We start from the raw sequence: 23,850 nt of genomic DNA, 5'->3' as shown, positions 1-23,850 counted from the left end.
CAATACAGAAGCAGTGGCCCTTTGACATGTCCAGTGCTGCTGTCTGACATGACCACATAAACCAGCTGGCTTTTACAGATGCAGAGTATAGGCTGAGGGATTAACATCGTATCCCCTGTTCTTTATGTCTCTAATAGCTACTGTCAATCAAGCACCTTCCTCTTCCCCCTGCTTCTGCAAAAGACACGCTTAAACTCCTGAAACTCCTGGCTAGGTTGTTGGTGTAAGCTCTAGCTCAGAGAAAGACAGTCCAGGCTGTTTTTCATTGCAAATCTAATTAATTCATTTACTTGTCTAATTATCACCTTTGTAAGGGACAGGACATAGACTATTACATTTGTTAAAGCACGAGAGTAGGTGGGTACTAGTGCCTCCTCTCTGCCCCAGTTTCTCTCTGCACAGGAAGAACTGGACTGAGAAGGTAATGACTCTTCCTACACAATCATTCAGAGGATACAGAAACTTGTGCTAATGAAGGGGAAGTTAAGGGTGATTTCACTCATAGCTTAAACATGAAAAGGAAATCAGAAGCTAACAATTACCATGTCAGTTCAGATGTACATTATCCTTTCCCTGGTTTGCAAAGCTGAAACAATGGTTCATGAGAAGCATTTGGCCACAGGGGGGCTAACAAACTTACTGCATAAATGACCAAAAAGAAAAAAGCAATTATTTAGATTTTGTTGATAGTTATGGACCGATAAAAGGAAGCTAAAACAAACATCCTTTCAGCTCCAGGGCCAAACACATCATTGACTCAAGTCTTTAAAAACATTGAATGTTAAACCAAGGTTGGATCGAGCCTCTCATCTCTGATCATCCTTTCTATAAATCCTTCCTAAAGTGTGTGTTAGTTTTATGGCACAGTCATAAAACAGCCACATGTAGAAGTAAATGACCTCATACCAGCTATCTCTCTGCAGATAGATTCACTTGGCAGATAGCCAAGGATTGATTGACACACATCTTACGGAACTAGAGTTAATTAATATGTCTACTAATTCCCAAATGGATCTCAGGAAGCAGAGAATCTGTTTAATGCAGTAAGCAATGACATACTGTGTGTGGTCAAGAGACAATCACTGATTGCCAAGAATGCATTCTGGAATAAAGAATTAATGAATATATATATATATAAAATAATAATAAAAATAAAAATAAAAGCCCTTCTACTTTGCAGTTCCTTTATTCCTTCAAAACCTTATGTTTGGAACATTAAAAAGACTCATATTTCAAATATCAAAAGACATTTTTATAGAGAAAAGTGGTTTCCAGACTATAAAGTCAACACTCAAAATGTCTGCTAATTTTTCTAGGAGAAAAAAATTCTGATTTTTAAATAACAGAGTTCTCATTCATTTAACAACGATGTCTTTCTATTCAGAGAAATCTGAAAACCTGAATTGCAAAACCATAAGGTAAGTTGAAAGAACTCTTCTTTAGAGATCACAGAAGCTACAAGTAACATAACTATGGATTCACCAATAAAACATATCCTTAAATGAAGTAAGTGAGTGCTGAAAACACATAAAGAGTCTGGCTGCTAAACTGAAACAGTCCATGGAGCAATACCTAGGTTAGCTGGACTGAAAGTAAAATAAAGTGGATTTACTCATATTAAGTACTCAGATTAATAGGAAAATAAAAGTTTGGCTTTTCTGGAAAAAAAAAAAAAGAAAGAAAAAAAAAAAGATTGAAATTAAATCAACTGCAGGAGCACAAGTACATTCTAGCTAATCTGCAGCCAGGAAAATCAGCACGGCCCTATTGCTTTCTGTGGGTCATACTGTTTTTCACAGAAGACCATGCTTATGTAGTTATGACAATCACTGACAAAATATTACAAGATCTTTGCCATGCCTTCTGCAGTACTAAGCAAAAGTCAGCAAAAAAAAGAGATTAAAATAAATGGGGAAAAGAGAGGAAACTTTTTTTTTTTTTTTTTCCCCACAAAAAAAAAGTAAGGAAACAAAACGTAGGTCACATATGAAAACAAGTTGATGTGTTAGGACAAATCTGAGAAGTGGGATTTATGAAGGCGTAGCACTATTTTAATTCCCAGCTGGGAGAAAGCTGCCATGGTGTCAGACCATACTCTGTAGCAAGAGACTAAAGGACAAAGTTGGCCTCAGAATAAATGCACAGGCTGAACTATGAACGAGGCAGAATGGGCTTATTGGTATTTACTTAAGAGCCAGGCAGAAAGGATGCCGTGTGGGAGAGAAAAGCACAGATCTGGTTGTGATTTATCAATCAGCACCAGAGTCTGAAGAGAGCAGGTCCTGCCAGATCCACTCACTGAGCTGCAGAAAAGAGTGAGGGCATTTTGGCATGGCTAAACACCAATAAAGATTAAAAAAGAAATATTGTTTTAAGATAATTTACCTCAGGATGGCTTCCAACTTCAATATATGTGCACACTGGATGAAAAGCCCCTGTTCCACAGGCATACAAGTGGGTTTGGTTATAAGTCTTGAGCACCTTGATGAAATTAGCACATTCTCTCTGCAAAGAAAAGGAAAAAAAATGCATCTGTGAAGTTAATTTGGTGATTATGACTAATGGGAGTGCTTTCTGTATTGTGGATTTATGGCTGAATGAACAGATTTTAAAGGTGTGATCATTTCAAGCTGTTTATAAGCATGTTTAGCACTAAGCATTTAATAAACAGCCTGATTTAGGATCTCATTTAAATATCTTTGGTTGTCATTTAATAAAGCATCCAACCCTGAACAAAAAATTATACAACAATTTTCCTCATTTTTGTTTCAGACACTCTTCATCTTTGTAATTTATGGCATTGCCATGATTGTAAGACAAAACCCATTTATAGAAATGTGTCAGAATGAAATAATGAAGAAAAATGGACCAACTGTTTGCTTGTATTCAATTAAGTAACAAATAGAAAAAAAGATGGGCCAGATGGAAGGAGTTGATGAAAAACAAATCATTGATATAACATTTCTACCAATAATATGAATGCTGCCTCGCCCCCATTGTCTATGTTTAGGGACCAGTTTTAGAAAGATGAATGCATATGCTTAACTTTATTGGAACAGTTTATGACCCCTAAAATATAAGCTTTGCATATTCCACTTGAGTAAATTATCCATCATGAGTAATTCTAGTTTTCAATACTTAAAAATGTTCTAACAGTCCCTAGCACAAACATAATCTGTTATCTGTTAGTAAAAATGTTGTTATTAATTTCCATATTAATGAAATGTTATTAATTTCCATATTAAAATGCAAATGTCTAACCTGATAGTTTTTTTGTTTGTTTGTTTGTTTGTTTGTTTGTTTGTTTTTCTTTATTTAATCTTTCCATTTCCACCAGGTCTAACAATGAAAATAAATGTCAATGTCTGTGAATCAATCTATTAACACAATTCTATAATGGATTTCAAATAGGAGAAAAATAAGAACATTAAAAAAGAAAACCGTAAAAATAATGGAGGAAACTTTTCAATGTATAGTTGGTGCCTTGTTAGTATAACACTCAGTTTTACTTCTCCAATTAGACCAGGGCCCATGGAAACACCACTTTAGCTACCACCTCTATAGAGGTCATTAACTGTCATCATCTTTCTCTGTAACTTGCTTACTAATTAAACCAGATAATCTCAACCAAAAAATAATGGCTCTGCCATGAAAATGCATGTGCACCTTGAGGCATGCCTTAGGCCACCACTGAGAAAAGCAGTGAACTTATATACAATACTGATTCCTTGCTTCACATAATGGACTGAACCAAAATGATTTTGCTCTTCCAATTTTATTGTTTATTTGCATAACAATTAATGGCAAAGTACTAAAAAGAGTACTGTACAGAAAAGCATATTGAATCCTACTATGTCCTTGGCTTACTGCTGACAAGTTATCTTTCCAAATGAGATGGAAGAGAAAACATAGAGATAGTTAAGGTAATCCAACAGGAAATTGAAAGAAATAGAGATGGATGTTACCAGGGGTCTCTCTTAATTCTTTCCATTCTGACCTTTTTTAATAAAAACACACAAATTCTGGTGCATACATATTCTTCCTCCCACACATATATAAACATGAACATACATTTATTACATATATTCACAAGCTGCTTTTCACTGTCACAGTGGTAGAGTACTAAACAAATACCTGGCATAAATCATCAAAATTACACTGTTTCTATATTGTTCTTAATACTGTTGTCCTTTTTTCTTACTAACAAAAGGAATATGGAGAAACTGAAAATGTATTACTAATTCAAAACCTGCAAAAGTAAAAATGAGCAGACACCATAAATTCACGCAACATTAAAAATGAAAAAAAAAAAAAAAGAAACAGACCCTTGCATAACCTCTGATATTCTGTGTTCCACCTGAAGCATCAAACATTGACTCTGCATAATTTAAAACTGACCAATGGTTTGTGCATCATTAAAGCATTCAGAATTTTCTTCCTTAATGTTGTATCTGGTCAAATATAATCACACATTTGTTTCAGTAGGACTGTGCTTTGCCTTGTCTGATTTGGTATATATATCTTAATTTTAGAAATGTCTTTGTGGTCTACTATTTAAGAATTGCCTACCTGAAGAACATGAAATGACAGAGGCCAATGGACACACATCTTTACAAAATGCTGTGAGCACGTGGGCTATATCCACAGCCAGGGTAAATTACAATATGTTTTGCTGATTTCAGTGGAGCTATTCTGATTTATAGCAACACAGTACCTGTGACTCTAAAGACATTTGCTAAATACTTTTCATCTGCATATACTATACATCAAGAAGGTTTTAAATAGCTAGTATTTTAAAGGTGAGATAGAAAACCCTTCTTCACTTATGAGCAGAGCCTTCCTTGATTTCTTTGGAGGGAAATTAAGAAATTCTACCAGCTTCATTGAATTATTCCAGATTAGTCTGTGGTAGGAAGGAGAAAAAAAAAAAATAATTTAACTTTTTCCTAACCATATTTTTGCTTCAACTGTTGAGCTTCGATTGTACTGTAACTGAGTTAATATCAGTAGAATTACTATTTCTATATATAATTGTGATTTGGTTTATTCATCCCTGCCTTTAAGCTCTCCTAAATTCATTGTGCAACACATTTTTTATTATAGATGTCTAAGAAACACACTACCTAGTTAAACAATGGGGAAGGTAAATACTTACAGCAATAAACCTTTGACTATAACAAATAAAATTGTATAACATTTAAAGTCCCTAGTCCAGCTCAGACTGGTCATATAGCTTCTCTGTGTTTTATAGCTGCATAAAGGAACCATTAAGATCCATTCAGTAAATTCTCATACACCTCCCAAACAGATTAGGTTTCTTCATATATTTTACATGACTGTAAAAAAATAAATAAAGAGGGGTATTAAACCACAATAAATGACATCAAAGTAAAGTTACAGTTCTGATTTAAGCCCTTGTCAACTCAGGAAGTTCAAAGTGAAGTTTCTACCCTGCCTGGGAGACAGGACTATTCTCACTGGAACAATAGCAACAATCTCTTTGATTTCTATTACAGTGTAATCAGAGTCCTTCCTTTGCCTAATTGTGTTCAAGTACAGCTGCACAGATACAGCATGATGTGTGGAAATGTCATTGTACCTGTGAGTTTGTGAGTGATACACTGAGCAGAATAAGAGTTTGCTCCATGAAGGTGAATATTTGGTTTTGCCAGTTTATATGACTCTGGGAAAAATATATAAATGTAAAATAATAATAATAATAACAACCTATACAGTAACTGCTTTAACAGCTCTCCATGATTCATTCAAACTCCAAATTTCAGCATATATGTATACCAAAGAATATATTACAATCAGAGAAACAGTGTGTGCTTTGAGAAGACTTGGGTCTACCACTATATGAGACTTGGGTAACTGACTCAGATGTCCAGGATGTTTCCCCAGCCCTGCCCTGGCTTCACAGCTTGTACAGCGGTATTCAGCTGAGAAATCTGGCACTCAGCTCTGCCGGTCCCAGCACTGCTGGCTACATCAATTTGACTACAAAGCAATCACCAACCACCTTGGCTGGAGGCCTGGAATGACTTTGTTGTCTCTAACTGGGCTTGTCCTACTTGGCAGCCACATCCCCTGATGCCAGGCCCTCAGGCCAACACTATATTTTTAATATGAAGGTCCATGCCAGCAGGAAGCATTTCACTATATGGTCTCAGAGTGTAAGATACTGGAAAGGAAGCAAAGACTACAAAAGAAATGTAGTATCTTGGTAAATTACAGCATTTGGCAGAAAATATTCAGTGGAGGAACAGGAAGGAACCAAGAGCCAGAAGTTGTAATGATCAAATTATCAGGAAATTTAAACACTGTGTCCACATGTGAGTTTAGCCCCAGGTACCTTTGAATCCATTTTTACTCTTCCCAGGAAGGGAACACTGTTTAAAGGAACGTATTCTGGACAAATTCATATCCTTTGAATATTGTCGTTCTTCAAGTAAAACAGTTTAAGGAAGAAAATTAGACTTTCAAAAATTACTTTCTAGGTGGAAATACTTTTTATTTTTATTTTTTAATATTTGAAAGCTGAGTGGAGTGGGAATTTAAAGTACTTCTAGCCTAATAATGTAAATAAATATATGAAAATGAAAGCAAAATTTGCAGAGTTCTCTGTAGGCAGGAAAATATAACTAGGATAGGTAATGAAAATACATTTTAAAAAAGAGGATTACTGGAATCACCATAGTGAATCACTAGAATTCTTCCACCTAATAATCCTGTTTCTTATAATGGGTAGTTTCATATTAGGAATTTTTTATTTTCTGTATAAAGCTAAACACAGGTTTATGCCCTAAAGTTTGAGTTTATATATACATACATATAGCAGAAAGCATAAGTGATTGCATATGGTACAGAATGATTGAGGTAGACATTCAAAGAGAAAATTAGGTACATCATGTGGGAGTTACTGCAGTCCTGAGCCCCTCCTACCCCCCCTCATTTGTCTTGCCTAGTGCAGGAGAGGATTAATCTTAATTTATATTTCAATAAATAACATAAGGTTTCCTGAGAGCTGTAGGTTCTGCCTTTGGCCTTGTGCTGAAGCATCTCTAACTTAAAATCTAAGCAGCTAAGCCCCAGCATCATGCCTGGAGACTTTTAGCATAGTTTATGAGGTCTCTCTCTCTGACAAAAGGAACTTCTTCAGAAAGCTACATTTTTATTTATTTATTTATTATTATTTTTTTAACCATGCAAATTCTGGAGCTGCTACTGTGATGACATGATTGCTACTACCCTCTAAAGCATGCTCAAAGAAATGGTTAGTGCTCCTTCTTGGTTATACTATATGTTATACTGACATTTTATTGAAATTAAAGTAGCTAAAATCATTCCATCATACTAAGGTATTGCAGCGAAGGAACCAACCTTACTGCAAGCCCTCCTGCACTACTCTTATTTGTAGTACAAGTTGAGAAATGGTTAGATTGTCATTTACAGTCAGAGTGTGAATTAAGGTTAAAGAGTTCCAGTGTGTCTGGAATTTAGACCTTAAGTCTAAATTCCAAATCCAAATATATATTACAAATAAGGGCAGAGGGCCTGTCTTGAAGAGAAGATAAAGTATTAATTAAGCTTTCCAGCAGGACATATGAATATCAATATGTCTGACACTAACCAAAACTACACATTTAATTTTTAAGAGATTTCCAATATTTATGCATCAAATTGATAGAAAGGATTATGTAGAGAGAGATTACCCTGAAAAAATAAATTACAAAGAAAATGTCTGCAACAAAAAGCATAGGAGCCAAAAGCAGAAAGATTGAAAAACAAACACTACAGATATATAACACTGATTAGACTGTGTTATGCAGACTTTTCCCGGACACTTACAAAAATAAAGTCCATCCATCTGTCAAAACATCTGCTCTGCATATGAAAATTAAAACTGAATTTAGGTGGTTTTTATGAGTTTCCAGTAATTATGTCTCCCCAAGAAGCCTGGAATTTACATTCTTCAGTCTGGATTACTGATGCAGCAAAGAGTTTTCAGTTATATATATATTTTTAAGGGGATGTTTAAGAAGTAAGTCCCACTGATTAATTAATATCCAGGCTTGTTTTCCCTATTTTACAGAAGATGTTTCTATTAAAAAACAATAAAATAAAAAATAAAAAACAAAACAAAAACAAAAACAAACAAACAAACAAACAAAACTAAAAACCAACATTGATGTCTATACTACTTCACAGATATTACAGCAAATACAAGTGGACAGATTATGCAGGGCACTGAGTAAAAGGCCAAATAATCCATTACAGTATCATTAGCTTCAACAGTTTTCAGCTGATTTATTCCAGATAATGATCAGACCCTGTCATACATTCTTCCTTTATTTCAACCTTTCCACATAGCTATGTGATTAAAATATCAGAAGGTTTTGTCTAAACTGGATAGACAAGGGGATTTAAAGCTATCGTCTAACAGCTGGACAAACAAAACAAATACATGTTTTGTCTTTCAAATCAAGTGAACAGACAGCTTCTATATTAAGTCTCATGCATGAGTTTAATTAATATATATATATATATTCTGTTTAGTTAGTTGAATTCTCAAGAGGCGAGGTCAGGGATCCATGGAGAATAAGTAATCCCTGATATTACTGCTGTCATTCATATTTATCACACTGTTGAAAGATGTTCCCAAGTTATCAGGGAGCTTTTTTACTTCTTTCTTTTGCCGGTGGTCTACTGCCAGCTGCAATCAGTTCAGTCTCTATTGGCTAGGTATCTTTTTCAGTACGCAATAGCACTGTTTCAGGGAGAATACTTCTGGAATGTTAGTGCAATAAATATATATTTAATTCCTTGTACACAGATGAACAGTTCTCAGCTAGATCCTGCAAACACTTTAGCACATCAGCAAGCATGTGCAAGGAAGTCCTCCTTAGTGAGAGCTCTGCAATGCATATGCTTTCACAGCTACACATTTAATTGCTGCCTGCATTTTATATATATATATATTTTGTAAAGTGCAGTAAGATTATTTTAAAATTTGTACTGTTTCTCTATTTGCATTACAGTAGCACTTAAAAACATTGGCCAAAGAGTAAAGTCTGCTTTAAAAGGCCCAGAGTAGGCAGGAAACAGAGCAAATCATTCCAGTCCTATTAAATTGCAAAGATCCTTTTTAAATTTTATTTTATTGGAGTAAGCTAATTGGTAACACTGCTGCAAAACCACTACTGCATTGTCAGTAATGGGACTATCTCCCAGTACTAGTAGCTTTGCACAGGGTTTGATGGGTGGGAAAATCATGCGTGGCACCTGTACTCCATGAGATAACATTTCAAATGAACCTGAAAAAGCATGTGTAAGATTTTAGGGTGGGAGAGGCCAGCAATGCACACAGCTGGCATGAAAACATTTGCAGACTGTGATTTGCTGCTGTGTATCTCTCGGACTTTGGATCAATAACTTCATTTCCATCCCTGTTTTCTCATTACTGTATCTTGCAATCAGCAGGTTCAATGTTTTATGGTCCTACCCTCTGAAAATCTGTCTGCGGTAAAGTTAGATGAGCAGTTGAAATACTGGGGTCTGTGTTACAGAGGGGATTTCTATTCACTTAGTTCTTAGGGATTCCCCTCAGTGAAAATCCGTTAAAAATAATTATTGTATATATATATATATTCAATAGAAACCTTGGATATCTCTTGGCGAACAAAATACCTAGTCTTTTTTAGAAATCTATGTTATTTTCTGAACTGAATTCTAATTGTACTTTGAAGATCTTCAGTATGTTAGAGCTCTGAAAAAGCTGAGAGATCCTGAGATCCAGTGGCCCTTGCACTGTATTGTGATCTAGAGGATTTGACCCCTCCCGAGAGGCCAGGAATGACACTACTCTTAGACGTGGTCACCACTGCCAAAATTAAAGATGAATGCTTGATTAATTCCATATCTTGACTTTCCTTTGCTGTCAAGCCATTCCATGAGAAATTTCAGACTGAGAGTGCTGATGAGGATTGATAAGACATTCTTTCCTGCTTGCCTAGTGCAGCTTACTGTACTTCCAGCTATCTTCCCAATTAAGTTATGCCTGTTATCTGTCTGATTTTTTGATATGACAAGAGTTCATGGGAATATTTAAAATGTATAATTTACTCAAGTTGCAGGATGTCTGCATGTATTTAAACCATTAAAGCATCAAGACAAAAAACAAGAAGCTAACTAACAAAGTATGTGATAAAAAAGCCACTAAAAATAAAGCAGATATATCCTGATTCCTTCAAGCCACAACCCTGCATGCCATATTAGAAAACAGTCTAGTTGTCAGCACACTTGCACAGCAGATGGAAAGCTCTTTGGCTTCCTGCATTTCGTCAGTGAGGATGAAACAAAAAATGACTCTCTGCCTGCCTGCCTTTCTGTCTTTCTACCTGTAAGGCTATTGTTCACTACTGGTACTGTGGACCAAACACATCATTAAATAGGTCTTCAAACCTTTGTTATTATCACTAGTCATATGGCCTAGCAATTGCTTAAGGTCTTAAGAAGTAAAGTTTCTCCAAATTGTTCTGTATTCACTATGTCCAAATTAGGAGACATGTTTCCAGTCCATAAATCTCTATTTAGCAGATGCAGATAATTGTTCTAGACCTGTGAACAGCTAGACATATGCCAAGAAAAGGCTACAGTACAACATACCTGGTTTAATGACCATCTCATATTTTTGTACATCTGGTTAATGTGTAGTTAACAAGACAAACCAAAGTCTTCTGTGGAAGCAGTCCAGCAAAACTGTTTTCAGGATTTTGCAAAAATAACGTGGTTGTTGTACACTGAAGACTTCCAGGAGCTTTAGCAAGAAACTTACTTTATTTTGAATTGTTATGTTTTTCAGTAGTATTTATTTCCTACAGAACAGAATTAAGTTATTTAAGTAACAGAAGAGTATTTCAGGAATAACTCAAAACATTGGGAAGACTTGAGGTCAAATGGAAGACAGTCCTTTTCCTACTATAATTTTAAAACAAAACTGTTTTTGCTCTGTAGACTAAAGCTGTCCCACATTCTGGGCATGGCTTTATTAGCAAAGCAATGAACTATAGTGCTTGGTTTCAACTCAGGCAGTCTCAGCAAGCCCGGCAGCAATTTAAGTTGCATCCACAGTCTAGATCGAAAGAGTCTCTCCCAGCTATCTCTTCTATTTGGGTGGGGTAATCACCTGTCTCCAGGAGAAATCAGATTACATCCTGACTTTCCAAATAGAATCAACACCTGCTAATTGGGTGGAGTATTTCAGACAAACAGGTTGCCAAGCCTGCTATATGCACATAAACCACTTAGACTCCCTATCAGTCAGCTTGTCTTTATTCAGCATTAGACATATCCTGTAATGATTTCCACTCACAGCCACCTAAAATAAATATACTCAAAGCCTCTGTGTTGAAAGTGAACGTAAATATGTGAAGTGTTGAACAGAAGCAAAAGACTGGGGCATTTATAAGGGAGAGTTGCTTAGCAATATGTGGGCCTGTAAATAAAAACACTCTGTAGGCTAGACTATGAAGTTACATGTTTCTTATTGTGGAAATCTTTACATTTGGGTATGGAAATTAAGCTATTCTGAAATCATAGAAAGATATTGAACTGGGACAGAAGCCTAAAATTTCCAATCAGTAAAAAATTGGTACCTTTTTTTTTTTTTTTTTTTTTTTTTCTTTTTGTGAGATTCATGTTATACTGAAAATAATCTAAAGTTTTGAAACATGTTAATCAGCAAGGGATTATCCAAGGGGAAATCAACAGATAATTTGTTCCAACAAAGATCATTTTGAACAATCAGGAAAAGAAAAAAAGAAAAAAAAAAAAAAAAGAAGAAGAAAAAAGACAAATATACAGGTTCTTTCTTTATTTAGTGTTCTTAATTTTCTTGTTCCACCATCTTCAAAATACAAAACTTTCTCTACAATAAAAAGTCATTTATAAAGAAGATTAGTTGACATGAAGATGTGGAAACTGAATAAACCATTAGCTTTGACATAGGAAATAATTATGTATCATTTCCTTGGTTATTTTAGGAACTTTCCCTATAACTAATATTTAGTTCTTTTACTTATTCCAAAAGAAACAGACATTATTAAACTTGTGAGCAGCAGAGAGGAATATGGAACTATTGTTCGTGTATGCAAGTAACAGAACTGCAGAAATAAAATTAGTTGTGGACTAATTTAACAGAGAAATAGTGATCACATCTTGAGTATAAAGGAACTGTGATGTGTGATCTTTGAGAGCAGACCTATCCTTAAATTTTAAACTGTACTTGCTTTTATTAAAGCAGCAACCTAAAAAAAATGATACCAAGAGAAACACTTTTCTCTAATTATATGAGCTTCAGCCTGAAGCTCTGAAAGAAAACAGGGACTAAATATCTCCATAATTTTTACTAGTTATCCAGTTATGTATTTCTCTGAAAAGAAATGTACAAAGGACAAATTTACTCTGTCCATCTTGAGATGCAATAAATCATAACAAGAAATTACCCAAAGTCATTTTAAAATAGCAATGGCTGGTAACCCAGCTGCAATTAAAAGTAATTCTCAGACTTTGTGAAAGCCAAACTTGGATTCATGAGGAACACATATTGATAGGAAACTAAAACCCATAATTTGGGGAACAAATTTTCCTCCATTTCTCCTTTACTTCCCGTTCTTTGCCCCAGTAACTTCATACTTCAAAGACAAAATGCTATTTCTGCAAGACTGCATTAAATCTGGTGCATATAAAATTTCCTTCAGAGGCAAATTTCTATAGTCACACCTATAAACAAAAAACTAAGCCAGAAATTGGAAAATTAGTTTTCTCTTTGATCTATGTCTATTTGTTCCCCACATTCAAAGACGTAAATGACTTCCCGTGATACATAAATGGGTAAACTATGAACATCTGAACAATTACTAACTTAATCCTTCCTCTGTATAAGTATACAACTTGTTACCTTACAGTAACTGATTTGTCTTGGTAAGTTCATATAAAGAACATATGCAAATGTCTAAATGAACACAAGCTGTAGGCTCAACTTTTGAATGGACTCTGCCATAAATGAGGCTTTATGCCAGCAAGTGTCCAAGAACTAGAGCTGACACAGCCAGAATTTCCCCAGGCTGGATGGTCCTGGGTCTGTATGCTTTATCAAAGGATTTCAGTGTTACTCTGGAGACAGGGAACCAGAAAGAATAAGGTTATGGCGATAAAAATTGGTGATAGAAAGCTGGATGGATCTGTAAATGTCCTCCAAAGGAAGAACACTGAAAGAAAGGGACAAACTTCTCTTTGATACACACAAAAGGCCAGAGGTAATTTGACTTGATAAACTGTGACTATCAGATGAATTTAGAAGCAGGCTTTCTAGATCCAGCCAGCATTGTATATTTAATTTTCGGAATCCATCTTCAGATCTTTGTTTACAATAACAGATGAAAATAATTACTTTTGCTTTCTGCCTCCATGTTCTTCTATTTTCCCTAAGGCAACAACAGTAATAAAATGAGTTAAAGGGAATGGTGCTCATTTGTGGCCAACTTTGTTTTTCCAAACTATCACCAGATATGGCTGAGGGACACTTGCTAAGTTACACACCACTCTTTTTTTTTTTTTTTTTTTTCAATCAAATCATTGCACACATTGCTTTGGAAATGTTAATCTTCTTATGATTTAGGGAGGATCTGGAAAACTTTAAAGAAAGCAAAAATTTAGATGATACATGAACATTTTGACTTGAGTATTATCTTAACAAATGAGATAGTGAACTAAATTGCAGCCACATGATTCTACCCACATGAATCTTAAACTCAATGATTAAGCCACACTTATTTGCAAAGAAGCAGAATATATAGCTATATTGTGTGTACCAAAAGTCTAAAAATTTTTCCAAACTAGGAATAAGTTTCTGATCTGAAGTGATTCCAAATCACCACCTAGAGATCTATCAAGTTTAAAATGTTAATCACAGCTGAATTCAGGTAAATGTTAACTAGCTAAAATCTAATGACACTTAAACAGCTGACTTAGATGTCAGATGATGTGTTGACATGCAGAATCGTGCTGATACTTTTTAGCTATTAAGTGAGATGACATGAAAGTCTAACTCTGTGCATACCTGTTTGTTTATGTGAGGGAGTGTATGGATAAACTTGCTGGTACCAAGTAAGAAAGCTTCATACTCTTTGTATCTGGTTGAATACCACCATTTAATTCTCACTAGAAAAATCTAAGGAAAACATGATTTCATATTATATGCAAGTCTTTTATAAGTACCTGTCATTGTGTATCTTGTTCTATGTGACTGTAAAACTACTCATTGAAATTTAAAGATTTAAATAAGTCAAGGCCAAAAGGGACCATTTTAACAATTTAGTTTGTGCTGGGATATTTAAGACTGGCTAAATAAATTAGATAGTTAAATCACACTTGAAAATAAAATCCTAAGGTACCCTTCAGAAGCACATCTTTGTAGCTTTCAAGTGGTAGAAATCTATCATACTCTTTAATTGGGATTTCTCTGATTATTTGTGTACCATGTAAACTACTGTTATGGTGCTTTAGCCAAACCTAGTCAGAAGTGTATTGACTAAACAGTAGTCAAAACTTTTTAAAATATAGTAAATTTATAGTTTAAGGACTAGAAGAGCTTTCCAGTCAACAAACTAATTATCTATCCCTTCCTGCAAAAGCAGCTAGTATTTCTGGTAACATTTGCAAAACACTCAAGTTTTGCTTTGCTGGTTTATGACATCCCAGGAATGTCAAAGTAGAATTGTACCTGCCTTTTTTTATTTTATTATAATTTATTTATTTATTTATTTATTTATTTATTATTTTTTATCAGTTACCTGTTATTTAACCCATATGTAATGTAATGCAGAGGTTGCCATGTGTTCCTGCTGGGATACAGGTGCTTGTGAGATCTTAAAATCAAAATATTGAGGCTCACTACTGAGGGATATGACTATGAACATGTCTGTATGGTAAAGTTGAGTATAAAAGTTGAGAACTATACTGTAGAGACCTTGTCTTCTTTGATCATTACTAAGGTCTGGTCAGGTATCATAAGAAACATTCACAGGGATTAGAGCAACTAGAATGTCTCTCAGATGAGAAACTGAGGTCCAGAATAGCAAGAAAGCCTCACAGAACTGTTCTTTTAGTAGAATTACATAAATAAATATCATATTTGTTAGTTATATAGCCTTTAATTTTTACTATATTACTGTGGTGTTTTTCATACTCCATAATGGAAATACATTGTAATACTATAGACTTACATGGGACAGTGACTATTACTTTTATTATTACTTAATTTATATTTTGTGGGGAGTCTAATGGTTAACTGCTGTCAGAGAAGTCCTGCTTTATTGCATATGAGGTCTTTCAGCCTCCCTTCTCCCCAGCTTATCCATAGGAAAAGAGATCTGAAGCATATTTTAAAAAGGTTTATCTATCTGTACAGTGAGTAAAGCTTAACTAATTATCATACACTAAGCCGTTCAAGAAATAGAAATGAGAATGCTTAAGGAACAAAGGGATACCAGGAGAGCAAGAGCAGTCCAAGTAGGCTGCGCTCCTTGAATCCCACACCAGCTGTCCTGAACTGCAAGCCTACTGCTCCCAGATTGGCATGACTGACAGTGTCAGTACAAGGAAACCCTCTGAAGGAGTAAAAAATGATGGTAAATTACCTCTTATAATTATGAGAGGAAATCTCTGAGGTCATAGCTGAGGTTAGGAACAGGGCAGAGACAGGGTTGTACTTGCACTGCAGCTGCTGCAGCACACCTGGCCTATTAGTGGGGACTTGCATTTTCAGCACTCACTTCCCCTAGAGATCAATAATTAAAAAAGAATTTTTTAAGACTTCAGTGTAGAAGTATAGACTAACATTTAGAAAGTTCTGAACCATCACAAGTGAAGAGTATCTAATATCTTAACAGTGTTACATTGCTGAAAGCAATATTAAATAAAGCATGTTTCATACTGCATGTTACTTGTCCTCTATTTCTCTTGTTCTCAATAATGAGAACCAGTTGAGTTATTTTTATGTCCTTTATACTTCACACTCCCAAGATAGTGACAATGGCTTTAAGGAATAAATAAGGAAGGAATAATACATTTCTTAAATGGTCTGTTATTACAATTAAAGAAGTTACATTAAATACTTGCACTGTTTTACAGCAACAGGTAGAAGTAATTATTCCAGGATGATGACATAAGCACACCAAGGTATATATTTCATGTTTCTTGTTTCTTACCAAAACTAGACCCATGTTAAATATAAACTCCACATTTTTATTTCAAATCTAAACTTGTAGAGAAATATGAAAAAAAAAAAAAAAAAAGGGAAAAATGTTTTCCAAAATTAATTATCTGTTTCTAGAAATATTTTCCTGTACTACTACAGTGTTCAGTTTGGGCTGCATTGTGTCCTGAGTGCTGTGCTCACCTTCTGCCTAGCTCTTTTTCCACGAAGTCATGGTTGTGCTACTTCTAATGAATACACTCATAGCAGGCACCTAATGTGCCAGATCATACAAAGCATTGAAGCATGGTATTAGCTTCACCTTTTACTTGTGGTATGGTGTCTTACTTATGGTGTTGCTGTCTTAATATCATAGGAAGCAAATATAGGAAGCATAATACAATAGAAAGCAAAAGATTAAAGACGAATAAATTAGTTACGGTCAGAGGACAGGGGGAACCCTGAACTTCCAAGCTCACTCTATCTATAATGAAGTGCCTCTTGTGTGATTGGAATCAGCCAAGTGCAAACTATAGAATTTACTCATACTGTAGTGTTGTGAACTTCTAAAAAAAGTATTAAAAATTCAGAAACTAGGTTTTCATTCTCAGTACTGAATCTCATTATTTTTCTAGGTTTCAACACCAGTTGTAAAAAATTACTTACTGTAATATCACAATACTTAGTACAAGATCAGGCTGTCAAGTTAGTTAATTTGCTCAGACATTTAACATTAACCTCATTTTTTAAATTTTTTTTAAATTTTTTCTTAACCTTGACAACCAGATAGTATAGTCCTCACCTTGTAATACACTCCTGAAAACTATTTGTTAATATGAAATAGGATTAATTTAAACATATTATTTCTATTTAATGAGATAACCCAAGTATCTGATATCGTAAGTGCCCTTCGACACTGTAGCTGCCCTTTCACATATATATCTTAGCCTATGATTTTTAGCTTTTACCTAATCCACCTCTGCTGTTCCCAAATGGCTTTTTATGAAGACAACTGTCCTCTATGACCTAGGTAAAGACCAATGATACTATTTTTATTATGACCTAGGAAATTATTCAAATGGAGCTCTCTAGAGGCATATGGTTGGCATTATGAATATTTTACGGAATCATCTCTGAAAATCAGGCCAATAGCATATATACAGGAGGGCAAGTTCTACTCTCAGTTATACCTTGGCAGCCACAATGATTTCTCATTTGGCTATGTTTTGCAAGTATTTTTTGGATTATTTTTTTCCTTTTTCTCTTCTTCAGCCTTGTCCTCACTTTCCCATGCTGTTGTTATACAGAGGACAGTGATTATCAGCGCAGGATGAGTATTATTTGGGGGATATGGGCTATGTCTCTCCTACCTCCTAAATACAGGGAATATGATGTACAGAGGAATGAGGGAAAATGTACAGAAAATCTTGTCTACTGTAACAGTGTCTATCCTGAGGTACCAAAAGTGATGCAGAATGTTAAAATCACTTTGACCATGTTTTCCTATGAACTCCATGCAGAGAAGAGTTTAGAGAAACCCACTGGCTTCAGTGAGATGGCACAAAGAGAAATGTCTGTTTGGAATTTAGAAGAGTGAAAAATTAAGACAAAATTTAAGTGACCTGAGATCAGGAGATAATTATGCAAGGGTTAATATTTATTATTTTGATTTATCTCTTCCCTTTTCTTTCTTGAGAAGAGTTGTATTTGTTGTTGTTGTTGTTGTTGTTGTTTGTTTTGGCTTTGTTCTGTTTTGTTTTGTAAATAAATTCAATTTCATTTGCATAATTTTCATTAAAAAACTTAACCTCTGTCATAAAGGTAGAATTTCATTATGAAGAATTAAGAAGGTTGAAATAGCTTAAATTTGAAGTTATAATCTTATGTGTGGCTTACAGAGGAGGAAAAATACTTTAAGAATTAATACAATAAGACTTAATAAAATATTTTAAATATTTTATAAAGAAAAAAATATGCTAAAAATATTTGTACTTACCAGAATATCTTTTCCAGCCCACTTGCACTCATCCCTTCGAGAATGAGATACAGGCCAAACAATCTACAGACATAGAACAAAAATCACGTAGTGTTATTTCATGCTTCAGTAATTGCAAATTGCAGACCAAATGCTACAGCATGTCTTTACCCAATTTCTCTTTTACCCATTCTTTCCCTTATTTCTCTTTCTTCCATAAAACTTGACAACAAGGAATTGAAATGATACGAGTAAAACAGAGATGATAGGAAATATGGTAAAAACAATCTTTTGATATAATCTGTATTGTGAATTGCAGCAATGAATCTTGAATACGAATTAAGGAAAGGTTGACTCTCCATTAAATGAGTGTCCTTCTACTTTTAAATGTTATATAATGAAACAAAGACACAAAGAAAAAAAAAAATCATACTAGCAATAAACCTTATCTATGTGAAATCTCAGATTCATAATTCTCATTGTTCTCAGAATCATAAATGAAGACTTTTAACTTTTCAGTGTATTTCAGTGCAGTTCACTCTTTTAGTAGGTTTAGTTAATAAAATAATAAAAAAGAAGCTGTGGTATTTGAAAAGTATAGCACCATTGAAGTAGATTTGTTTATGTTGTTCCTATAGAGGTACTCTAACACAAGTAAATGTAAACCTAGGTTTACTATAATGTCTGCTTTGCAGAAAATGGATCTCACCTCATACAGAGAAAATCCAGAGACAGTCACAGTCAATTATTCTTTTTATTCTTTAAAAAAAATTTATTCTTTAAAAAAAAAAATTATTTATTTATTTATTTATTTATTTTAAAAAAGCTTTTAGTAATTACATATAGAATAAAACATGATCTTCACATAAAATGCCAGGCTATGCATTTGGGAGCCTCAGATAATGCAATATAAATGGCCATAAGTCTGGATTACAACCATGATGTTCAATATTGTTTGTTAAAAGAAAAGGCAAACTATTCAAAACAAAAAATAATAATAATAAAAGAATAGGGATGATAAAAAAGGATGAAGATATGTGTCACTTAAAAATACAGTGTGTCACTTATATGTGTCACTTAAAAATACAGTTTGCAACCTTTTAAATTCAGAATTTTCTTAAAATGTAATAAAATCCAAACCAAAATCGAACATCTTAAGTCTATAAAATAAGGCTGAAAATTTTATGAGAACATTGTCTCTCAAAAGGATTCCTGTTACTTCCTGTTTCTATTCTCAGTTTAAAATGTGCAGAGACATGTGAAAATTAAAATTTACTGGGTTGAAAAACAGTAACCAAACTTCTCAGATCTCCCAAAAGGACCAGTTCAAGTTCAGTTCAATTTTTGGGCAAAGATTTCTGTATTAATCAAACCAATATTTTAATCCATAAAATTAAAGGCTAGATGTTCTTCTTTCTTATTCTCAAAGCACACTATTTTCTCTACTTTAGTTTAAATATCAGCAAAACCAAACTATTTTTAATATACTGAAAAGTTTAGCTTTTTGAGCTGTTGTTCTTTGGAGTCATGTATTGTTATCAGCATTTAGGGAGAAACTTTAGTTCTTTTTACTGTGCTAGGAACAATGACTGCTGAAGTTGGAGTTCAGGTGCAGAACCAACTTCATTGTGATTTTGAATGAAGTTTCTTCAGTGACCCTCCCGTATTTAATAATAAGATCAAAAAATTCTTTAAACCTTTTGTTTATTCTTAAATCTAAAGTCTAAGTTGCAAGTCTGTTCCTTAAGTTTGTTTCCACCATTCAGTTCCATGTTACCAATAGTAATTCTTTGTTTAATATAATAATATGTATATTTTTATAGTTTCAGTTAGTATTATAAAAGCATCTGAATGCCTAAGTATGTAAGATAGAATCCTTGCCATTCTGCCATTCTGCAGAACTGTTCAGCAATGGAAACACCTTTTTTACTTTAATTATTCCAGATGTTTTGCACATTAAACTGAATCCCTCAGAGAATTCAAATAAATAGCTAGTTTCCTTTATAGCTGCTCTAAAGAGAATAGAAAAGAAAATACCCAATTTTCTTTTTATCCCTTTTCCTTAGAGAATACAAATGAATGTTCCCTCTGAACAGAGAACACAAGGTATTTATTGCTATCATCTTAGGAAGCTAATAGTCAAACGGGCAAAAGGTCAGGAACACCAAGAAAAAAAAAAAAATCCTCCTGTATTGGAGCAATATATCTCTCATAAAAGGTACTCCAATGGACTTTAAAACGTGCTGTCAAAATACTTAAATATAACAAAACAAACTTCCATGCCATTGTTTACCTTCTTAGCATTTTGTCTGAATGAAAAGATAAAATGTTTTATTTAGACTCCAACAAAACAATACTCCAGAACATTTTGAACTATTGATTTACTTTTAATTTATCTCCAACTTCTACAGGAAAATTATACTTTCCTTCAAGAATGCCCAGCTTTTAAGAATCTATTCCTCTTTTATTAATATTTAATTTATTTTGGTTTATGAGCAGCAGAAGTAGGGTGCCTAAAAGTGCTGGGCTAAAGAAGAGAAATCAATATTTGGACTGACAAACAGCTTCTTTTTATCAAATGCAGAATAATGAGGTCATTTTGTGTAAACTGACATAGTAGTTGTGTTTGTTTGTTTGTTTTTAGCAGCAAACATGAAGTATGTCTTGTTTGGAAAATAACTAGATTATTCACTTGCAATTTATTTTTCATAGTTGGGGGGGATAAATAAATAATCATAGCGTATAGTTTCATTATAAATTTCTCTTTCAAGAGTCAGCAAATATTTGTCTGTTTAGCAATAGTAGTGTTCCTGATATCCAAACACTTACCACATAATTCATATAGTACCCAACATAGTCTGGATAATAACAATTGTACAACATTAAAAGTATATATTTATGTTATATAAAACATGACTAAAGGTACCTTTTGATATTCCTTGATGTTAACCAGGTTGAAAGAAAATATGTGGTCCTTTGCTCCAACATATAACCGACTCCTTTCTTCATCCAAGAGGAAAGTATGGTAACTGGAGCTATTAACTAGTCCATTGAAATTGATTATATTGTTGGATTCCAACATTTCTGTAAGATAAAGGTAATACTTTCTATGCTAATATGGTCAAATAAATTACAGACATGTTTTGACTTGTATGGATTTTATTTCTGGAATTTATACTTACTGAGAAAAACAGTGAAAGTGCTATGTACCTGGGCCTGTGAGTGTTATTATTTCAAGTTCTCACACCCAAACTGCTAGTGAGATTCAGCTCTACACAAACAAAGATCACCAGTAAAGTCAATTAAACTCCTGTATGAGGTTTTACATGGTGAAATTCCATCCATATAACTTGTCAACTGTTGGACTAAGTTCAGTTTTGTTGAAAAAATGAGACTTAGAGCCACGAAGCTGAAGATGACAAGCTGATAAAAAACACATCTAAATACAAAATCTCATACTTTTAGCATACAAAACTACTCTACAAATCCATAAATTGTGAGAAAATCATAAGAAAGACTAGCTAATGACATAAAAAGACACAAGTAATTCATTCTTACATGCACTGCAATCATTCCAGCTTACTGACACTGGAGGCATGTTGTTCCCTTACTTGGAACCGTGTACTTATCTATCACAGGAATAAAACTAGAGAAGTTAATGTTGCTTCTGTTTAAACTCAAGAATAATCGTCTAGTCCTCATACGCCTCACATTTATTGCACTTGCCAAGGACAGAATATTTTTCAGTCTTCACACAGATCCACACAGTCTTCTCAACTATACACAAATATTAACAAAGACAAACACATTTACCTGAAACTTCTTAAAAATAGTTTTCCATAAAATAATGCAGACATTGTAAGTATAAACTTTCACAAAAACACAATTTCTTCATTCCTGTCCACCCAAATTCATATCAGGAGCAAAGCCAATGCTATCATTTCAAGGCATGTCTGTGCTAGCAAATTGCTGATAAACTTTCCCTGTGATGACAAAACCTATGTGGTTCAAGCCATGACCTTGTGATACACAGAGGCAAGCAGAGTTTTAGGAGCAGAAACAGTTCCACAGATGCCAGTATAACTCCTCACACAGCATCCATGGAGACTGATGAGAAAGGGGAGTGGACAAGTTGGGATCCAAGAGCTTGGACCACATTCCACATACCCACATCTTCAGGCTGCTAAAATCTGTAAGCTCTACCAAGCGAAAGATGTATGTTTTTTCTCTTAAAACAGCTTCCAAATGTGTAGGTTCTGCCTAACAGTGCAGCTTACCTGCTATGACTTTTTGGTTTTCAATAAGATCACTCACATTTTCCACCGCTGATCCAATTGATTAGTGAATATAAGATAACATCCCCTATATATATATAAATCAAGTGAAAGTTGCTGTTAATTTTCCTTTCCCTTTCCCTTTCCCTTTCCCCTTTTCCTTTTCCTTTTCCTTTTCCTTTTCCTTTTCCTTTTCCTTTTCCTTTTCCTCCTTTCCCTTTTTCTTTTTTCACATTAATTTATACCAGGTAGATTTGGAAGCAGATGTTCTGTAATGACAGATATTCTATAATGGAGAGAATTAGTAGGCAACATATTCAAGGAAGACAAAGATAACCGTAAGAAGATTCATTCTTCAGCCCAGTGTTGCCCCAGTATTCTTTTCAGTTATTTGGAAAAAAAAGCTCTCCCTACCAACCAAGAGTTTACTCATATAGAAAGAGAGCAAAGTATCAGATCATGCTAAATTCCTGGCTAAATATAACTATACATTTTTATTACAAAATACTTCTAAAACTCGTACTGCTCAAGACACTTTTTTTTTTTTTTTTTTTTTTAATATAACAAGAAAAAATCAAATCACCCCAAGCAGTCTTGTCAAAATAATTCTTCTGGCTTCCTGCCAAGTTTTAGAATTTGACTGTATTGTCCTCCAGTTCACTTATTTGCATTTTGTTAGAGACTTTACTAATTCTCTTTACATTGTAATGACTGATTCAAATGTTGAATGTCGACTTACTGAATAGCGAGCGATGCAGATGATTGATTGCTTAACTTGTCTTAGAACACTCTTGGCTAGAAATGCTTTGCTGTCATCTGTATCTAATCGTTTTTCTTATAATATAACTGTCAAAAAGCTTTGTAATTTTCTTCATCTCTCTTGGTTTGAACTCACATAGGTATGATTCTGCCCTTTGTAGTTGTGGATAAAGACAAGTTTCTGCTGAAGTCAGCATTATACAAATGTGAATCTGATATAAATGGGAAGAATATCAGTTGGCAGATAGCTGCTTAGTTTAAAACAAGCCCAATATGATTTCACTATTGCAAAGTTCCAAATACTCACATCTACAGATGGTAACTGAAGCTTTCTTTTCTTTCTAATATTCATGAAAAATCCCAGATTATAACATTGAAATCAAAAGTTTATTATGTCCAAGAGTAAATGACATCATCACCTTCACTGTTCATAAGTCCCCATGGTGTAACTTAAAAGGACCAGGTGTAGCCATATAGAGAAATAATAATAATATTTTTATATATAATTTCTGTGATTCTTTGGAATATGTAAGAATTTCAAACTAAAAATAACAACAACCAACCAACAAAATAAACAAAAAACT

The 23,850-nt window shown here is 34.1% G+C and overlaps 1 protein-coding gene across 2 annotated transcripts in view; it reads right to left on the bottom strand.

Moving 5' to 3' along the window:
• The window catches only part of SEMA3A (semaphorin 3A), a 331,696-nt gene that overhangs the window by 99,954 nt on the left and 207,892 nt on the right, over positions 1–23,850 (bottom strand). For both annotated transcript variants that reach the window (XM_035335582.1, XM_035335573.1), the window contains 3 exons: positions 21,160–21,317; positions 18,255–18,317; positions 2,386–2,505 (listed from right to left, as the gene is read on the bottom strand). In XM_035335582.1, the coding sequence (XP_035191473.1) occupies positions 2,386–2,505; positions 18,255–18,317; positions 21,160–21,317 (341 nt within the window). The remainder of the gene's footprint in view (positions 1–2,385; positions 2,506–18,254; positions 18,318–21,159; positions 21,318–23,850) is intronic.

Source organism: Oxyura jamaicensis, chromosome 1 (assembly GCF_011077185.1).
Source record: "Oxyura jamaicensis isolate SHBP4307 breed ruddy duck chromosome 1, BPBGC_Ojam_1.0, whole genome shotgun sequence".
Lineage (NCBI taxonomy): Eukaryota > Metazoa > Chordata > Aves > Anseriformes > Anatidae > Oxyura > Oxyura jamaicensis.
The sequence above is the reverse complement of the archived record's forward strand: the minus strand, read 5'-3'. Positions and strand labels throughout refer to the sequence as shown.